The sequence below is a fragment of the Quercus robur genome, chromosome 4 (assembly GCF_932294415.1).
Source record: "Quercus robur chromosome 4, dhQueRobu3.1, whole genome shotgun sequence".
Classification (NCBI taxonomy): Eukaryota; Viridiplantae; Streptophyta; class Magnoliopsida; order Fagales; family Fagaceae; genus Quercus; species Quercus robur.
In genome coordinates, this window is record NC_065537.1 from 30672396 (window position 1) to 30694455 (window position 22060).

Genomic DNA, 22060 nt, shown 5'->3' on the forward strand with positions numbered 1-22060 from the left:
TCACCCGGAATGGAAGTGGTGGCTGGATGGTATGGATGATATAATATATTAAGTAAATGTTTTGAGTTGTTGTGAGAGTGAATATTATTTTTTCACTTTAACATTAGAGAAATCGATGCATCAATAATAAAATTTATATATTTATTTTATTAATATATTTCATTCTATTTTTCTCCTCAAAATTTTGATAGAGATGGTAGTAGCTTCAAAGCATACACAAGTAATTTATTCATATTATTTTTTTCCTATACACAAGTAATTGTTTTAACCAATTCAGTTGATTGTACTAGTTGCGGTGGAGGTTGGCTATTATGGTCAAATCGAAACCAAAGGCATGTGGATGAAACTTTGAAGTTAGTAGTGGATTTGGTGCAAACAACCTGTACACTTGCTGTGGAATATATGGAAGTTTAGAGAAATAATCAGTCTAGATAGCCTGTTGAAGGGTGTACATGGCCTCTATGGATTTGGGGCTTCAAGTAGTAGAGATAGAGTGTGAATTTAATAGTCTAGTAGATGAAGTAAAGTCAGCTGGACCTACCAATTTGAGCATTGGCCACATCCTTAATGATGTTAGACTACTTGGTAGTTGGTTCTTCTATTAGGAATATATTTTTCTCTTATGGCTTTCCTTGAACAAATGGACCAACAGAGAAGATAGCATTTGAAGCAAAGAACTGGCTGGGTTTGCTAGACAATGATGTATTGGATGGGGGAGCATCCCTCATGTATTAAGACTCTACTAAACAGTAATGTACCTGCTCATTGAAAAAAAAAAACCCAAATGTATTTGTAGCATTTTTCAGTGGAATTTCTTGCTTCCTTTCGGCATTTTTAATATAGTGATACTCCATAAAATTTTAAATCAATTTTTTTTTTTCTATTAAAAGTTGTGCTATTACCCCGATCCATTAAAAATCACTACTCATGTTTTAGTTTTAAAGTTGTAATATCTATTGGACAATATAGTATTTTGTGTTTAAATGCATTAATATTGTTCTTTTTTTAGAATAAAAAAATTGTCATATTTGAATGATATCTTGAATAATCACTAACTATATATAGTATATTATTAATGTCATCTCTTATTTATAAGCATTTCATTTAATTATATAAGTTATTCCAACTAAAATAAAATGAAATGAAGATTTGAAATAATATTTTAAACTACCATAAATAAATATTCGAAATAAACTAAAATTAATAAAATTTTCTTTTTAAAATCTTATTTTTAATAGTTTTTCCGTGCATCGCACGGATTAACGACTAGTATTTAACTATACCCAAGCATATGCATAAGTTTACAAGTTAATATGAATATTAATAGCAAATAAAAACCTGATAGTATTTTTTTTTTTTGATAACCATAAAAACCTGTTAGTAAGAATTTGCGGTGAATATATTGTTTACATTAGCATCTTTTTATATTCCCGTTACTGTTTTTGTATCTTTTGGACAATGTAATATATATATATATATATATATATATATATATATTTATTAATCCGAAGGAACCCTATATCTGAGGATCTTCGTTCGCTTTACTCTTTATTTTCTCCCTTTTCCCAAAAAAATTTTATTTTGTTCGAATCTAATTCTAAAGAGCTTCCAAAAAAAAAAATCTAAAGATCTATAGATCCAAATCCAGTGAATCAATATCTGCTTCTCTTCGATCGTCTTTGTCACCTTGAATCTTAGAATTCAAGAAAGAGAAGCTACAGAATGGCAGCCTCTGCAGTAGCTGCAGTCACCGCAGTTATAACTCTACTTGATAAGGTGCTACAGTTCGTCAAGAATAGGTCTGATGGCTATAGTGCTAACATTGAAGATGTAAAGCGTTTGTTTTGTACGTTGATAGCTTACCTGACCGACACAGAAGGAGTAGAAGCTACGGAAGGTTTGATGGATCGAGTGGATCAAGTGAGGGATGTAGCAAATGAGACTAAAGATGCAATTACAGAGTTCATGTATCATGTTCCTGAGCACTGCCATGATTATTGGTTCACCAAAACCTGTCATGATGTTGCTCACTTTTTTAAGGACTTTGTTCCATTACATCAATTTTCCTCACGGATGAAAGCTATCAAAAGAAAACTTAAGGCCATCGATGAGTTGGATCGACTTCGCGTTGGTACCTTTGGAGCTACTTCAAGTTCAAGTGCTGGAAAGGTCCCTTTAAGGACTTATTCTTTTTCCAGAAATGATCACCTTCTTGTGGGTATTGAGGAGAATAAAAAGGCACTTCTGAGTCTTGTTTGCCGTGAAGAATCAAAGGACATGGTAATTTCAGTAATCGGAGATGCTGGCTCAGGTAAAACCGCTCTTATTCGTGAAGTCTATCAAATGATTAAAGGAAATTTTAATTGCAATGCTTGGGTTTCCGTCCTATCCTCTTGTGAGGGCTTGATAGAGAATCTTTGTGAGGAATTGTGTTTATCTGTTGGACCCGCAAATAAAATGAAGAGGTTGCACTCTTATTTACAGCCACAAAGTTACCTCCTTGTTTTTGATGGTATTTGGACCGAAGATGAGTTGGGTTGCATTAAAAATGTAGTTCCTGATAACAATCTAGGTGGTAGAATACTTATCTCCACCCGTAATCGCAATTTAGCTTCTTATCGTGCAAGATCTAGGGATTGTTCCTATGATCTTAAACTCTTAACAGAGTTTGGGTCTTGGCAGCTCTTTTGTAACAAGACCTTCGGGGCTACTGGCTGCCCAAATTTCTTGGTTGATTGTTCTGAGAAAATTGTGAAAAGATGTGAAGGGTCGCCGCATGTAATTGTTGCAGTTTCCGACTTCTTGTCAAATAAGCCACATACTCTGATGGAGTTCATGAATGTCCATGATAGCCTTAAGTATGAACCAGGAGATCATGTCGGTCATTCCTGCTATTCAATTTTATCTACGAGTTATTACCGTTTGTCATCCATTCTTAAGTATTGTTTCTTGTCCTTTCGTTTTTTCCCTGAGGATTACTCTATCCCAAGTGAAGAACTGGTTTGGCTGTGGATAGGTGATGAGAAAATCGAGCAAAAACGAGGTAAAACTCTGATGCAGGTGGGGTATGAGTACTTAGAGAAGCTAGTTCAGATGAGCTTGGTTCAAGTAATCACAAGGGATTTTGATGGGCGTGTAAAAAGTTGTCGAGTTTCTAATCTTGCAAGAGGTTTCATCATTTCCAAGTCTGAGAAGGATGACTCCTTTACTGTTCTCAGACCTCCACACACTAGTTTGGATGGTGGGAAGCCTCGCCAATTATCTCTCCAGAATTGCTCCCTCTCTATGTTACAAAACAAAGATTTATCTTATGTTCGTACATTATCTGTGTTTGGGGGAGGCGATTCATCTGAATCTATACCCAAAAGCCTTTTTTACAACTTCAGGTATTTGTCGGCTCTATTTTTGGAAAATGTAGCTTTGCATTGTTTTCCTAAAAAAGTTTTCCAACTCACCCTTCTAACGCACCTAAGGCTGAGGAATACCAGGATAAAGTCAGTTCCAAAATCTATTAAGAAGCTTCAGAATTTAAGGATTTTCACACTTGAAGAATCTCTTGTCACCAGTTTGCCCAGGGAGATCATTCAACTTCGCAGCTTGCTCCGTTTGTCTGTTGGTTGCCAAGGCATAAATGATGTTGCTGTAGGAGTGGAAGTGTTTCTAAGAAGTGGGTGTTTTACATCATTACAAATCCTGTCACTTATCAAGGCAAACTACAAAAACAAGAGCATTGTAAAAGAGTTGGGGAACTTGACTAATCTGACTGAACTTAGGATCACAGAACTCAAGAAAGAAGATGGAAAAGATTTTTGTGCATCCATTGAGATGATGGAACATCTTTCTTCTTTGGATGTGAACTCGGCAAGCAATGAGGAGTATCTTGATTTGGGCTATGTAATGAAGCTTCCTAAGCTGCTTAAAAATCTATATCTCGGAGGGAGGTTGGAGGAAATTCCAGCATGGATTTGCAGACTTGATAGTTTGTTAAAACTAATTTTGAAAGGATCAAAACTGCAAACGAATCCACTTGAGGCCCTTCAGGTTTTGCCTTCTTTGGAAGTGCTCCATCTACATGATGCTTACAATGGTCAGGTGCTGAAATTTAGTGCTAAATCATTTTTGGAATTGAGGGTGTTAGAAATTGAAAATTGCAGTCAATTAGACATTGTTGTGATTCCAGGAAGAGCAATGCCTAAACTTCAGAAGCTGATTGTAAAAAACTGTGGCCTTACCAGGGTTCACATAACGAAGAAAATGCACAGCCAGCTGGAGGAAGTGCTTGTTCCACCAGGCCTTCTATGTTTCCCTGTTGCAATTAACTGAAAATAAGAAACATTGTGGTTGAAGCACATCTGTGGTAAGGTTTCAAATTTCAATGTACAAAATTATTATTGTTATTTATCCCTGTAGCATGCTGCCATAATTGCACATCCATTTTTTTGGATTTTTTAATCAGATACACATACACATACATGCGTGTATATATATATATATATATATATATATATATATATATATATAGAGTTGGCGTTCAAACAAGATGGATTGAAGAAATTTGTCAAATATTTTAGTGAAGCTATAGCCTACAATTATCAATATCATATATTTGAAGCAAAGATCAAGCTCCAGTCACATTACCAAAAAATGACTCTTATATTAGAATGTGGGATAACTGTGAATAGACTTTAAAATCACAATCTCCACTACACACAATTCTCCATTTAAGTTGAATTTGACTTTATTTGGATTTGATCAACTAGGAAGTGCATTTCATGCAATCTTCTAGATTAGCATTTTCAACTATTCCTGAATCTTACTGCTTCATAATTTCTTCTATTCAATATAGAATAGAAGTTTAGTATATGTAGGATGGTGTTATTATTTGAATCTGTAAGCTAATTTAGAAGTGAAATTCCCCAATGTGTGTAGGGTCGAAATTATCTTATTTGGTTTTGATTTTTTGACAAGTGGATTTTGAGGATATTTGATGCTAATAAATCAGCCCAAATAAGTTCTTGATTCCACTGGATTGTTAGTAGTGATGAAGTTCAAAACCTAGTTGATCTGGACAGGATTGGGCGATGCTTTGTTTGTAGTTTGGGATAGGAAGGATTGGTACACATGGGTCTTCCCACACTATACAGTCAATTCCATCACCAATTTTCAAGCATGCTCCTTTTTGTAGTAGGTATTTAACTACCAGAATTACTTTCCACTACCATGAGCTCCTTGAGGTACTTTAGTCGCCCTGAAGGATGTGCCTCTCAAGTATTTAAATTTGAGCATTTTCACCCATGGTTTGTCTTTCCCAAGTTGCTCACCTTTGCTATTAGTGCTTTGTTTATATCTTCCATTAGGCAAAACCCCAAGCCTCCCACTACTTTAGATTTACACAAGGAATTCCTAAGATTTGAGGTATACATGCTTTTTGTCCCCTGCCCACCTGCACAAAAAGTCTCAAAGCAATCCATTCATTTTAGAGCTAACAGAATTTTGAAAATAGAGAGAAGATGTAATATAAATTGTTGAGGCTACTGCCATTGTCCTTAAAAGACAATTTCCTGCTCGTTGGGATAGCACTTGTCCCTTTGATCCTTGGATTTAACTTTAAATCTTTTCCACAACTTCATTGAGAGTGTGGTTCCTTGACTTGTTATGACATTAGGGAAGGCCAAGCAAATTGATTAAAATGGTGCTTTTCTGGGGTTAAGATGCGAAGCAAATCTCTGTGGCTTTCGAGGAATTGACATTTTTGCTAAAAATCATATGCCTTTGCCATTAACAGAATGACTCGATGATTATTGAAATTCCTCTATGGATTATGGTTTCTGTCCGCCTTAGCAAAGATTAGAAGATCGTTAGGGAATTTTAATGATTACACTATTGGAAGGCTCATTCCAGAAAGAAAGAAAAGGACTAGCTTTGAAAGCTAGGGTGTAGGGAACTAGGGATTTTATAATGTTAATTGAATAGAAAGAGAGAGAGACAATGGGGGCTTGATGCATCCAACTGATGACCAAGCTTGATTCTCAATCAGGTATTGACTTTATTTATCTCGGTGTGTTCTTTATCTAAATAACCTTTCGGAGCTAATAATGGGTTATAACCACAAAATCTATTGCAAGTGATTAAAATTTTAAGTGATAGTGGCTTAGGATTTAGATTGGCAAAATACTAGGCGTTGATAAAATGTTAAGCTTTTTGTGAAGCTATGTCAATCTTGTGAGATAAGCTTGGTGAAAACCAAAGTGACAACATTGTATGTTTTGGATGTCATATAAACAGCTTTGGTTTGACAGTGGAGAGTACTAAACATGGTGGTGTTGACTTGTCATATGAATTCATAAATCTTGCTTGAATTTGACTTTTATTTGGATTTGATCTGTTGGTAAAGACTATTCTGTGTACATTAGAATTTGATAGAGAACCTTAATGTGTCACCCTGTAATTATACTCTTTTGATGACATCATTAGGTGGTGAAATTAATTCTGTTAGTATTATACCTATGATGTTTCTATTATTCATATTTGAATCAAAACTTGATCGATTGTGGAGTCCAGCCTTGTCCATAGGGTAATAATAATATATGTCAGTCTGTTAGTCACTGGTGTCATCTGACCTGTACAGATCACAGATCACCACAACAGTCACCCATTGACCCAAAAAATTCCTGCTACCATCAGCTAAAAAAAACCCGGGTTTGGAACACCCGCAACCACACATGCAGATCAGACCCACAAGAAGTCAGTCCCACCGTCAGCCTCCATCACCAACCTGCAAATCCAATCACTGATCCTATACTGAGTTGTCTTCAAGTACCTGAAATATTGGTATAGTCTCACGGGTTTCATACCAAAGGCTGTACAGAGGTATTAAAGAAGACCTGATTCATTGATCCGTGTCCCACAACTTGGAGTTTTCTTAAAAATATATACATACAGCCCAATGCGTATCATTCCCAGAAGCCAACTTGTAAAGCCACTACATTAGTTTGAAGATGTGGAAGACAGAGCAAGTCTGTGGCCAGTCCCAGTGACACCTCCACTCTGCATGTTCAGGTTCAATTATCAATTTTTTGCTGAGATTTTTCCTTTTAGCGCACAATGGTGGCAGTCCAACCACCTATTTTTGTTATGGATTTTCAAATGTTGGATATTTGAGATGGAACAGTTCTTTGCACAAATGCATTTATCAAATGACAAACAAAAGATGTGGTTTGCCAAAACAAGAGTTGTTGGGAGAGCTTTAGAGTACTGGAATCATCATGAGAGCCTTCACTTTAGATGCCATTGGTCTCAAATTACTTGGGAAAGAATGAAAGAAGATCTTTGTATTGAATATTTCCCACAGTATTTTCACAAGGATCTGCAGCAACCTTCTCATGGAAATTTACAGGATCAAAAAACAAGTATGAGGCAGTGCAACAATGCTCAGCTCACTCATGAAGTATCTACCATACGTCATGATTTAGAAGATCTAATGCAAAAGGTTCAAGAATTGTCTTTTCAAATGAACCAAGAGGAGACTCAACGTGATTCAATTGGGGTATCAAAAATGACAAGTCACAATGAAATTACAGATTCCCACATAGAAGACAATGTTTGTAATGGAATCATGGTAATGAAGGGAGATCAATTACCACAAGACCCTGATGTTGACAAAGAAGTAGAAGCTTCTATACTTGGAAGAATCATCCATGGTGCATGCAGATCTTCAGTTTGATAAAGTCGAAAAGGTTGATGTTCCAATTCCACTAATTGAGTTTGTGATTCCAGAAAAGTTTAGTGAGGTGGAATACAAGGTTTATCTATTTTCAATGCTTCCAAAGAAGACTCAGCAAGTTTTATGTGTAAGAGTTTTCATACTTAAACGCTTTAAAACTTGAGGTCGAGTTTTCTCCAACCGAGGGAGTATGATGCAGGGGCAAAAAATAACTTATTTTAGAATTTGCATTTTCAGATTTTTGTATTTATCTCATAGGAAATTGGATAACTGAAGACTTTTATTTGTATAGAAATTAGATTTGCGATTAGATAGTGATTAGTATTTGAGTTCAATTAAGATTAGTTTTGGTATGTTGTTATCTTTATCTCTTTGATTTCTAGTTCTAGCTCTATATAAGAGACTGGTTTATTTGTACTGGAAGATAGACCTGATTAATGAAATTCAGATTGGATATTATTGCTAGAAACAGAGTAGGATTGGCAAATTTATTATAGCCGGATTCGAGGCCAGCTGGCTCTCCTGTGATTGGAAATTTATTGTAGCAAATGTTTGACCATGAATTGTTTGAATACGTCTCTCTCTCTCTATATATATCACTTTAGTTGACAATTGGACTTCGACATTTGAAAGATAATTATTTTGTTTGCAAGTATTCATGTATTCGCTATTTGAAAGAAGTTCTTCTATTTGTCCTTATTACACATTAACTTATTTTACTCGATGTTATAAAAAGAAGGAAAAATACTTACTTTTAGCTTGGTTTGTCCTGTTGGGTGTTATGTATTTTGTTACTAAGTTGTTGAGCTCACCTCTTCCTATTTTAATAATGCAGATTGAGATTTAAAGCTCTGGGGGGAGAATTGACATAACCTTATATTCATGGAGTCCAGGCTGGATTATTAGTTATTTATGCAATGCTTGGAACTTTTCATATTTGGAGACCTTTTGTCATTAGAGATTTCTATTTTGTTATTATGTTCTTTTCTATACGGAATTGCTAAGATTACTTGTATTTTTGAGATTTTATTGTGGAGATACTTTGAACTTGATTCTTAACAAGGTTTGGCTTTGCCTAATATATTTGTGTTGGAATAATTTTTATAGGTACTACAGGTAGCTTCAGAGCCTTGTCTTTACAAGAGGCTTTCAGTTTGAATCGCTAGATTGTCAATCTCCTTCAATTGTTTATCCATTGATTCCATTCTACGATGGACTTTTAGTTTTCTGTTGAGAATGAGAGAATGAAAGGTAGGTGTGATGGGTGGGGAGTGGCAATGTTGGAATAATATAGATTGGTCAATTTTGTGGTGGTGGAGAAAGATTGGGAAAGGTGAAAAGGATTTGGACCCAAATCGTGAAGGGATATGGGGTTCTCAAGGAGTGCAACCTCTATAGCTTATGGAACTTCTGCCTCTATGTCAGTGACTTCAGAAATTTTTGCAATAAACACATTCAGTAATAACTCCTATTCCAGTATTAGATAAACTTAATTCATTTAAACATCATTTTGAAACAAACATGCAGTAGTCAAGTGGGCTGAGAAACCCTTGCCCACCTATAAATTATTTGAACAAGCTTAGTAAAACACCATATCATCTCTACCTTTTCCCTCCCCCGTTTCTGGTCGCCTGACTTTGTCATTCTAAATAGGAAGAAATTAAAAAGAAAAGAAAAAAAGAGTGATGGTCCAATTGGGTTCAACTCCGCTGGTCAATAATGGATATAGATGGCAGTGTGGCACAGAACCATTATCCTTCTACTGCGTGTAGCGGGTGGTAGTTATTCTAATAAGCTGCCTAAGTCTTTCTTCTTCTTCATCATTTTTTTTTTCCTTTTGCTAACTGCTGCCTGAGTCAATTGGTCAGGAATATATTAGCCCCTATATCCCAAGAAAACAGAGGCACCCAGGTCAATGCCCTACAATTGAATGATAAAAATTAAAAGCTATAGTCTTTACATAAGTTATGCATGTACTCTTTTCAGCTGAGCCAACCAAGAACGGTCTATGCAATGTGCTTGCAGTGCCAACAAAACCTAGACTATTGAAATATACTAGTCAATGTCTCGCACGATGCGGATATTTTATATTTTTATTTTGAAATAATTTCTAAGTATTCTTTATTGCCCTATAGCACTCATTTTATGTTCAATTATATTATTCATATCGAGGAAACAAAAAAAAAAAACCAAAAATTATTACGAATATACATAATAAAGAATACGCCAATACCAAATTCTTTCATATTACGAATATACAAGATTGCTTAAAACTCCTCCAATTCATCTTTAACACCATGATTGATGTGACTCTAAGGGATTTAGACATTACCAAACAAGGCGTAGGGGAGACGTTTTCTGAATACAAGACCAGATGGAAGAACAAGGCATCAAGAATGGTCAATAGGCCAAATGAGAAAGACCAAATCAACATGATCATCAAGAACTTGCTTCTGGTTTATAATAGTAGGCTTTTGTCATCACCTATAAGTTCATGTGGAGAATTATGTGATTGTGGGACAAGAATTGAAGATGCTCTCAATAATAAACAATTGGAAAAAGGGGAAAGCAAGCCTCCAACCAAGAAGACATAAGGAGGGAAAACCACCACTAAAGCACCCAATCCTGTTAATGTAAGAACTATCATACCCCAACCAACATTGGCCTAACCAAAGAAAGCTCATCGAGAATTCTCCGACCTAGGAATGACCCTCACCCAAGCATATGAAAAACTATCCTCCAAAGGATTCATTAAGCCTTTAGGCCCTACACCCATGCCTAATCCCTTACCTCCCTTTTGGAACCTCAATGAATATTGCCACTATCACCAAAAGTCTGGCCATAAAATTGACAATTGCTTCTACCTAAAACACGAGATACAAGACCTCATAGACAATGGAACCCTCCCAAATCCCAACATCATCACTAAACCCAACATTAGAAAAAACCCTTTGCCCGATTACCATAGGGCTCCCCCTCCATATCAAAATTGGGTGCAAATAGATGAAGTTGAATGGGATTGCTTGAAGTTGATAGAGACCACAAATGTCAATGTCAATGCCGAAGAAGTTCAAGGGATATGGTACGGAGAAGATGAGGCCTTGAAGGAGGAGGTAGCGGGGAATACTTTCCAAAAGAGTGACGGAATTGAAGAAAAGGGTTTTTGAGGACAATGTAGCAAATATCACTAGGAGTGGGAAGCACTACAAGCCATCCTTTTTGAAAAAGGATCATCTTGGTAGGGATCTAGGGGAAGGGTCCAAGCCTATAGAACCTAGGGGAAAAGAAGATAAAGAAGAAGGGGATAGGGTCTTGATGCAATTGAAGAAGATCCAAGCTCATGTGTTTGTATGAGGCTTGCTCATGGCCTTTCAAAAGCATTGTAAGGCTCTCTTGGACGCATTGAATGGAAAAAAAAGTACTTATAGAAACTACAGCACAAGAAGTTTTTTCTCTTATGGGGGAAGGTCTCTCAAGCCCTCTTCTTGCTTTTTCCGATGAAGATCTCCCTCCTGAAGGAGCTACTCACACTAGGCCGTTGCAAATCACCATTGAATGCATGGGTGCCAAAGTCCCAATGGTTTTTATTGACAATGGATCAGCCTTGAATGTTTGTCCTTTTAGGACCGCCTTTATTGTTAGCCTAGACATGGAGACCATCATTCCTTTTCCCTTGACTATAAGGGCATATGACAACACTTCAAGAAAGGTCATGGGTACTTTCAAGGCTCTTTATAAGATTGGGCCGATGGAAACCATTATGGATTTTTATGTCATGGACATCACTCCAAATTACAACCTTCTCTTGGGAAGGGCTTGGCTTCACCCTAATAGGGCAATCCCTTCCTCACTACACCAAAAGATGAAAATCCCATAGAAAGGAGGGATTGCTATAGTGCTTGGAGATGGTGAGATCCTAGCACTAGTCTGTGGAGTCGAGGAAGGAGGGAGTGAACTTCAAATGAGTGGTTTTGAGTTCGTGAATATGGCTGACTATGGATTGAAGGATGAAAAGTATGCTATAGATTTTTCCTATATTGTAGCCATGAGGTGATTGCAATGATTTACATGCCTGGTATGGGCCTTGGAAAGGAAGGAAAAGGGGTAGTTAAGTTCACCAATATCAAGACTTAAGTGACCAAGAAGGGTCTAGGATTCCTTGAAGGCTACGACAGAATCAAGAAAAACCATGGCACTTTCAAAGGGAATATCATGAAAGAAGGAGGAGACTTCCTTTATTGTGGCTTCCCCGAACCTTGGGTAGGTAAAGATGGAAGTGTGTATCTAGGTTGGGAAATGTTCTTTAATGAAAAACTCACTTTTAAGGAGAAGCCTACCATAGTGATCAAAGAAGTGCAAGAAGAGGTTGATTGGGTGAACTACATGGATGTTGAAGCAATGAAGACCATGATGAAGATGAGTGGGGATGTGTTCACCATCACCGATGAAGAGCCAAGTGATCCTTCCAAGCTCATCATGCCTATCATAGGGCTCATTAATAATTGGACTTGTGTTGGGTTTTCTAAAAACATGGGGAAAAAGTTTTGTAATGCAAGTCCCAATGTACTTTTCAATATTTTCAATAAGATGAATTCTGATTTGGCTTACTTTGATGTATCCCATAATATTGAAATTCTACACTTAAATAATTCAAATGAATTTGAAAATGAAATTAATAAACAATTGGAAAAGAAAATTGAACCTATGGAACTAACTTTTGAAATTATTAATTTGGACAATGATGAAAATCCACACTTAATTAAAATTGGCTCAACTTTAAATGAAAAAGAAAAGAAGGATCTTCAAGAACTCCTCATGGAATTTCAAGAGGTGTTTGCATGGTCCTATGAAGATATGCCTGGAATTGATCTTGAGATAGCCCAACATCACATTGATACTCATGACCATATGGGGCCTGTCAAGTAAAAATTGAGAAGAATGAGGGCCGAATGGCTTTTAAGATCAAAGAGGAAGTCACTAAGCAACTAAAGGTAGGGTTCATTAAACCCGTAAGCCAAGCCGAATGGATAGCCAATGTCGTGCTTGTGCCTAAGAAGAATGGAAAGGTAAGAATGTGTGTGGATTTTAGAGACTTTGGTTTTTTGGGATACATCCAAATCAAGATGGCTCCTAAAGATATGACCAAAGCCACTTTCACTACTGAATGAGGAATCTATTGTTACACAGTAATGCTATTTGACCTCAAGAATGCTAGGACAATTTATCAAAGGATGGCTACGGCCTTGCTACATGATATGATGCATAATAAGGTAGAAGTGTATGTCGACAAAATGATAGTGAAATCCAAAGATAGAGAAAGCCACACCACGAACTTGAGGAAGTTCTTGAGAGGATTAAAAGATATAGATTGAGATTAAACCAACAAAAATGCACCTTTGGAGTAACCGCAGGAGAGTTGTTAAGGTTCCTAATAAGTGATAGAGGGATAGAAGTTGACTCATCCAAGATCAAAGCCATATTGGAGATGCCTCCACCCAAGAGTGAGAAAGAGATTAGGGGTTTCTTAGGTCAACTAAAATACATTAGTCGATTCATTGCCAAGCTCACTTCCCCTTGTGAGCCCATCTTCAAACTCCTAAGGAAGAATGAACCACACATATGGAACGATGAGTGCCAAAAAGCATTTGAAGTTATCAAGAAATATCTCCTCCACCCACCTATGCTAGTGCCTCCACAGCATGGAAAACCCTTACTTCTATACCCCTCCATCATAGGGGATGTGGTTGGAAGTTTGCTTGCACAAGAAGATGATGAGAATAATGAAAGAGCCATATATTACTTGAGCAAAATATTCCATGATTACGAGACTAGGTACACTCCCATAGAAAAGTCATGCTTTGCAATTGTTTGAGCTGTACAGAAGTTGGGACACATTGTTTTACTATTCCAAATATGGGTGGTGACAAGAATGGACCCATTGAAGTACCTCTTTGAGAAGCCCGCTTTGTGTGGAAGATTGTCAAGATGGTTGATTTTATTGGCAGAATTTGATTCGAAGTAGGTGGCTAGAAAAACTATCAAAGGAAGCATCATTGGGGTTTCAGAAGCATAAGAAAGGAAAGTTTTTTGCAATAATGGCTGAGGTTTGGAATGAATCTCACATTGCCTGGGAGCCGTTCTATACCCCATTTTTTCCACTATATAAAGCCTTACATGGTACATTTTCAAAACACAAAAAAATTTCACGAGAAAAACCTAAGATTCACTAGAAAATAGAGAATCAAAAGGGATTTTTTCACAAACATCCTCAAGTCATCAGAATAGGTCAAGACTAGTACCATTATGAAGATTATCAAATTACCTTTCCAACAACTATTCATGGGTCAAAATCGGAGTTAAAACGGTTAAGATATCTAGAAAATCATGAAAAACACGTAGATGCGCTTCCCGAGATCATAAATTTTGATCTAACCGTTGGATTTTCAATGTCTTTAGTATTCTGGAAACTAGACATCCAGATCTTTTTAGGGACACAAAGATTAGCTCAATATGAGTCTAGGAAGAACTTCAAATACACATTAGAAATTGGACCAAGAAAAGGCCGAAGTTGCTAATGTCAGCAAGGTGGCCGGTGGCCATTCAAGGTGTGCCAGCTGCCGGAGAGTCACTTTTATAGTATAAATATCCCTAAAACCCTCATTTTGTAAAAAAAAAAAAAAAAAAGAAGAGTTTTGGGTAGTTTTCCTAGGCAGATTCTCTCTTCTCTCTCTAATTTCTCTCCCAAACACCTTAGATTCTCCTCTTTTTTCTACAATCATCAAGGTAGTTGTTGACATCTAGCAGTTGTCTATGTCGACCACCCATCGCGTCGATGCTCACGGGCTTCTTTACGTAAGTGAAGTCACCACCAATCATTGGGTTTTTTCTAAGGTGTGATTGGTCACCTAACTCTGTTTGATTTTATTATCGATCCTAGGTTATGAAAAATGACATTTTTCCTATTCTAATTTGGATGGGCAAAAAATCTTGATTCTTGAGTTTAGAAGTCTAGTTACATATGGGGAAGGTGTTAGGCACCCCACAACGCCTATCCAAAGATAGTCCTTTGTTTTTGTAAAATTGCAATTTAAGGATATTGGCAATTGAAAACAAGTTATTGGCATTAGCTTTTGGGGCTTTGAATGTGTTAGCCTTTGAGGTTTGGTTTTGGAATAGGTGTGGTCCTAATCGATGCTTTAATTTCCACAACGAAAATCCGGCAGTATTTTGCCTTAATTTTGTGGCGAAAATTTAACAGCGCTTTGTCTCAGATGTGTCATAGCATGCCAAATGCTATTCTCACCAAGCTTTTAACGTGAGAATACAACAGTGGGGATGCCCCATTTTCTTGGAAAAAATTCGGCAAAGTTTCGTGTTTAGTGCGTTATGGCACATTGGCAGGGTTTTGCATCTGTGTATATGGCGCGTATCAATATGCTCGCACCGTGACTAGCCAAAGCCCTCCAAAGTGTTAAATGTGTTGATACGTGTCGCATACATAGGGAAACCAATATCACCTGGTGACATGGATCAAGACAATCACACCTCAATGATCGTGTTAGAATTAATGCCCTAAATCCTATTGTATGCCATGTATGACATTATGTTCTATGTGATAAACTTGTTTTATTATTATCTAAAATAATGGTAGCATGAATGTTTGGACATTATCATATAGCTCTTGAGATGCATAGTATGTGATTTATATGATTTAGTCACAGAAGATATAAATCACAAGTTCTTTGTAAACTCAAAATCTTAGTTCGTAGTCGGTGATGAAATTGGGCATTTCATTTGCGAAGACTATAACATGTCAATTAAGATGATTTGTCTTGATTATGGAAGTTGAGACTTCTAGTTGATATGTTGATATATTTTAAGTATATAAAATATATTGAATTGGACCACTGTGAGATATATTATTCTATTGATGATTATCAAATGAATAATAAATCTCACGACTTCTCATTTACATAAACTCTTAATCCTGAGGGAATAGTGAACCCAATCATGAAATGTAGGTTGCTTTAATATATCAGGAGTGAGATCTAGACAAATGGTCAAAACCTCACTATGTTGGGCAACCACGCGTAATGTTAAATGAACACATATTCTCAAGATAGAATTTGTAGTCTCTTTATAAAGATATAAAATATTCCCTTGAGATAAGTTTAATGGGTTTGGTTATTCAGAGTGTTAGGCCTAACTTTAATAAAGAGTTACTAAAGTTTATATTTATGAAATTAGATTTCATAAAATATATATGAATTACTTAAAGGATTAAACTGGGTACTCAAGGATCAAGATGTAGTAATCTTCAAAGTGACTGTTATACATTATGACTTTGTATTACTATGAGTATTTTCATGAAGGGGTTAAATGTTTAATAAAGTCTTGGGATATAATTTATTAATAAGGCCTAGAGTGCAATTATATTTATATAGTGGTATTAAATATAATTAATAGTAACTTTGGGCTTGTCAAGAGTTGATAGATAAGTCCAAAGCCCATTGGAGCTAGAGCTTTATTTATCCCTTTTGGTCCTACTCCAAGTCACACTCTAAAACCCAATTGGGCTGGCCCAAAAGGCTAACCCAATTAGATAATCAATTATTTATTTAATAAGAGTTATTAAATAAAGTAACTGCCAAGTGCAGTAAATATATGTAATTAAAAAAGAGAGAGAATCAGAATTCTTCTCAAGGGAGACACTTGGTTATTCTCTTGAAAGATCACATATAGAACTGATTGAGAGACCACATATCTTGGGCACATTGTGGAATTGGAGTGAAGATTGAAAGGCATCTCAAGTCCAATCTTCATGTGTTTTGAGTTTCACTGCATCAAGGTACACTCTCTCATTCTTTGTTTCCAAAACTCAGATATTACATGCTATCTCACATGAATGAAGTAGATCTGTTCATATTCCGCTTCACGTTTTTGTTTGAGATACAAAAAATATTATTCCATGTGTTTTCCCAACAGATCGTGCACACAATATAGCACGAATATGCACCTACGACAATTGCCTTGAGCATATACCCATACTACAAGGTCAAGAGCTCTCATAACTGGAGAGGGTCGCTTACATAGCCATGAGAGTCCATCATACAAAGTGCACAATCACCCATACACATGCAGGCAGATATATATATATATATATACATGAGTCATACACAATGCTATCACGCAGAGTGAGAAAGTAAACCAGACATTGCCAACATTCCAAGGGTATGACCCAGCAAGGTACAGGAAATATAAAACATACATTGCCATACCCAGTAAACCCAACCCAAGCAAGGAGTAGGAAAAGTAAAAGGGGGTACATGGAGGGGGACCCTAATACATGCTTTAGAGAAGAGGCTTAGAGAGAGGGAAAGAAAAGACTACTTTAGAAGGGCTAGGCCCCCTAATCTACTGAATATTGCCCTTTGTGGGCTTGCATCCTCTTGCTTACATCCTTGCCATTTTTGCTTGGACCTAGGAGGTCATGCCCTTACTCTAAGCATCCTCGCTCCATTTGTGTACGTGCAAAGACAAAAGAAACAAGCTAGTAGACAAGCAAAGAAACAAACAAAAGAGATAGGGAGAGCATGCAAAGAGCATACTACCAAAGAAAGGCAAACGGGGGTAAACAAAGTATGCTAAGCATATGAAAGAGCAAATAAACATATTATCAAAGAAAATGGGGTGTCCTAGGAGGACAAATGTAGGTTTGGATTGAGTGTTTATAGCTCCATTGGCTTGGAGTATGGATGACACACATACTAATGCATGAACAAGTAGGGAAGCATGCAAAGATGCAAAGTAGCAAAGAAAACCAAACGGGTGGCGCAAAGCAAGCAAGGCAAGCATATCAACTTCACCCAGAGCAGAGAAAGGTGTATATCAAGCACACTAACACCACAGAGGTATATCTCACAAGTAGTCACACCCAAACAAACCCTAGGAGGGACAGATGTGACCACACAAGCAGAAGCTCATGAAAGGCACAAAGCATTGAAATGCAAAGGAAATGATTCAAATCCTTTGATATAGGCCTAAGTATGCAGATGTAAGCCTAGACCATAGGATCTAGATCTACATCCCACTGGAAGGGCCAAAAAGCAGGAAAGAGAGATATCAAGGGAGAAAAGGGCTAAAGTAGCACATGGCATAGCAACCAACATAGATTTGAGCACACAAGCATGGCACGGAGCACATAAACGCATAGATCTAAGCATGAAGACTTAGATCCAACCACAAACATGTAGATCTAAGCAAAAACATAGCAAAGAACACATAAGCATGTAGATCTAAGCATAAGCATGGCAAGGAGCCTAAAAACATATGGATCTAATCACAAACATGAAATTTAGACATATCCTAGCCCAAGAAGGCTAGGCCAACAACATCAAAGCGATAAATCATGAGAAAAAGCAAGTAGACATGCTAGAAAAAGCAATAAAGAAAAAGGGGTGTGGATTGTTGCTAAAAAACTACATCCACACCCCTAAACCTCAAATCCAAGGTATGGAACTAAGAAGAGGAAGATTAGGTGCAAGAACACTACCTTGAAGATTGTAGAGAAAAGATATGATCTAAGGTATTTGGAGGTGTTTTGATGTGTTTGAGGGAGAAATTAGTGAGAGAAGAGAGAGAATATGCCCAAAAACTACCCATAATTCGTTTGGTTTTGTTTTGTGTTTTTTGGGCAAAATGAGGGTTCAGGGGTCATTTATAGTGAAAAAATGACCCTTCAGCTTCCAGCATACATTGTAGGGCTGCCCGCCATGTTGCTAACATCAGTAATTCTAGCCTTTTCCTGGTTCAACTTCAGGTGCATATTTGAAGGCCTTCCTGGACTCGGATTGAGCTAATCTTGGTGTCTAGTTTTTAGAAAACAAAAAAGAAAAAAAGAAAAAAAAAATTGAAAATCCAATAGTTAGATCAAAAGTTATGGCCTCAAGAAGCGTGCTATTTAGCTTTTCATGATTTTCAAGATATCTCAACCATTTTAACTTCAATTTTGACTCATGAATAGTCGTTGGAAAGGAAATTTGATAATATTCGCAATGAAACTCATCCCAACCCGTTTTGATGGTCAGATCAAAATTAAGATTTTTGGTGCCCTTAGGAGTCAATCTCGAGTCAAACATGGTCAAAGTCGACAAAAATCACTTCGTAGCTCGGGTTTGATGTATAAACATGAAAAAGGTTGTTTTGGGATGCTTTTGACCCAACTTTGACTTTTGGTCAACCCAAGGTTGACCAGGGGCATTTTGGTCAATTTGACTTGAAATGGCACTTCGAGTGCTCCGATACCCGAGTAGGTTGCGCCACGTCAATCTAGATGTTTCCGTGGCCCTATGGAGAAAAGTTAATATTTTTGAAATTTTTGGGGTCCAGCATGCAAATTGAGGGCAGACAAAATACGGTGTCTACAGCTGCTCCTTCTTTATTTGACATCTCGAGTGCAATGAGAGGTGTCAGATAAAGAAAGTGATTCCGCATTTTGTTGCCCCAAAATTGCATGTAGAAACTATGTTGTTCATGGATTGAGATTGGTTTTACCTGACACGGTTGAGCTACTACAGTTGATTTGAAAAAAATTTCTTTGACTTGGTCCTTGGAATTGGGCAAGAAACTTTGTCTTTTTGTTTTGTTTTGTTTTGTTTTTTTTTGTTTTTTTTGTTTTTTTTTTTTTTGGTTCTGTATGTTAGTAGCAAAGCAGGTAGGAAAGCATGCTTGCACTTATTTTATTTTTGGTATTTTAGCATATATATTTTTTGTTTTTTTCATTTATGCCATGATGATGTTGGAAAATATATCTGTTCACATGTTTAAGTAGCATAGGAAAACTTGCATATGTTGGATGCTATGAATACACATGAAACACTAACAAAACTAGTAGAAAAGCAAGGTAGATATGAGAAACTATGCATGATGAGGATGAAATTTTTTTGAAAGGATTGAAAATGTGAAAACAAAGTAATTTTAAAATGAAAGTAGGATTAAATGGGCATGGCCTAATTAAATCCTGAAGGAGAGGTATTTTGGAAATCTTGACATTTGAAATAAAAAGAGATAGGATTAAACGAGCATGGTCGAATTAAACCCTGAAGGAAAGGTATTTTGAAAATCTTGACATTTTCAGATAAAAAGAGATAGGATTAAACGAGCATGGTCGAATTAAATCCTGAAGGGGAGGTATTTTAAAAATCTTGACATTTTGAAATAAAAGGAGATAGGATTAAACACACATGGCCGAATCGAATCCGCGTGAGATTAGACGAGCATGGCTGAATTGAATCTCGAAAAGATGGATAGGATTAAACGAGCATGGCCGAATTAAATCCGCATGAGATTAAACGAGCGTGGTTGAATTGAATCTGCATGAGATTAAACTAGCATGGCCGAAATGAACCTTGAAAAGATAGATAGGATTAAACAAGCATGGCCGAATTGAATCCACATGAAATTAAATGAGCATGGCCAAATTGAATCAGCGTGAGATTAAGTGAGCATGGTTGAATTGAACCTCGAAAAGATGGATAGGATTTAATGAGCATGGCCGAATCAAATCTTGAGAGAAAGGTACTTTGAAAACCTTGACATTTTGAGATAAAAAGAGCTAGGATTAAATAAGCATGGTCGAGTCAAACCCTGAGAGAGGTGTATTTTGAAAATCTTGATATTTAATATTTTGTATGTTTCTCCCTTTATATTTAACTAATTATCTAATTAGGCTGGCCTATCGGGCCTTTCCAATTGGGCTTTAGTGTGTGGCTTGGAGTGGGACCAAAAGGGACTAATAAGACACTAGCTCCAATGAGCCTTGAGTTTTTCTGTCAACTCTTGACAAGTCCAGAGTTATCATTAATTATATTTAATACCACTATATAAATATAATTGCACTCTAGGCCTTATTAATAAATTATATCCCAAGACTTTATTATACATGCAACCCCTTCATAAAATATTCGTAGTAATACAAAGTCATGAATGAAGACTGTCACTTTGTGAATTACTACATCTTAATCCTTGAGTACCTAGTTTAATCCTTTAAGTTATTCATCATATATTTATGAAATCCAATTTCATAAATATATACTTTAGTAACTATTTACTAAAGTAGTTAGGCCTAACATTCTGAATAACAAACCCATTAAACTTATCTCAAGGGAATATTTTATATCTCTGTTAAGAGACTATGAATTCTATCTTGAGAATATATGTTCCATCAACACTAAATGTGGCTGCCCAACATACTGAGATTTTGACCGTTACTTTAGATCTCACTCCAGATATATCAAAGCAACCTACACTTCATGATCAGGTCCATTATTCTCTCAAGATTAAGAGTTCATGTAAATATATAAGTCGTGAGATTTATTATTCAATTGACAGTCATTAAGAGAATAATAAATCTCACAGCGGTCCAGTTCAATATGCTTTAACTCTTAAAACATATCAACATATCAACTAGAAGTCACCACTTCCATGATCAAGACAAATCATCTTAGTTAATATGTTATAGTCTTCGCAGATGAAACGCCAAATTTCGTCACTGACTACAAACTAAATTCTGAGTTTACAAAGAACTTATGATTTATATCTTTTGTGACTTTTCATATAAATTGCATACTATGCATCTTATGGACTCTATGATAATGTCCGAATATTCATGTTACCATTATTTCAAATAATAATAAAACAACTTTATTAATTACAGTATTAAGTCATACATCATATCATACATAATGTCATACATAATATCATACATAGCATTATACAGTAGGATTTAAGGGCATTAATCCTAACATCCATGCAGAGACTGGCACCTTTCATTTGAGTTATGGGGAGTATGCAGTCCTTTCTCTCGATTGGATGGCTATTCTAGGCCTTAGATTTGGCAGGTATCTCATTCCGTCTAATCCTGTAGATTTTGCTACTGTGAGCTCACTCTTAGGCATTCGCTATCCCTTTATTCCAGCGAGGTAAAAGTATTTTGGGCCTATCGATGAGGCTTAGATCCGTATGGAGTGGCTGAGAGATATCATACCTTAAGAGGTGGAGCTTGAGGACATTGCTCTTAGGCAATTTTGGCAACAACTGGTCGGTGCTGACCTGCATGCTGCTGGGAGCCATGAGAGTAGTGTCAGACACTGGGGCCTATGATTGGGGGACCCTTTCTTATGGATTCTTTATTGCATTCTTGAGGTAGGCTTCGCTATGTGGCTTTAGGAGCCTTGAGGGTTGCTGCCAGGTTTTGACATGGTAGGCATACGAGTATGTCCCCGCCTTACACCCACAGTATTCCGACCTTTCTTTAGAGATTTATCCTAGGGCATATGC

General features: G+C 36.7%; 1 protein-coding gene across 1 annotated transcript; it reads left to right on the plus strand.

Annotated features, from left to right (window-relative positions):
- Nucleotides 1-1529: 1529 nt before the first annotated feature.
- Nucleotides 1530-8802, plus strand: LOC126721131 (disease resistance protein RPM1-like). The gene is made up of 2 exons (XM_050424155.1): nucleotides 1530-4357; nucleotides 8559-8802. The coding sequence occupies exon 1, from the start codon at nucleotides 1723-1725 to the stop codon at nucleotides 4321-4323; it is 2601 nt and encodes an 866-aa protein (XP_050280112.1). The 5' UTR covers nucleotides 1530-1722; the 3' UTR covers nucleotides 4324-4357; nucleotides 8559-8802.
- Nucleotides 8803-22060: the final 13258 nt, after the last annotated feature.

Excerpts from the sequence above, each read along its gene's own strand:
- LOC126721131 (XM_050424155.1), top strand. The coding sequence starts at position 1,723 with ATGGCAGCCTCTGCAGTAGCTGCAGTCACCGCAGTTATAACTCTACTT.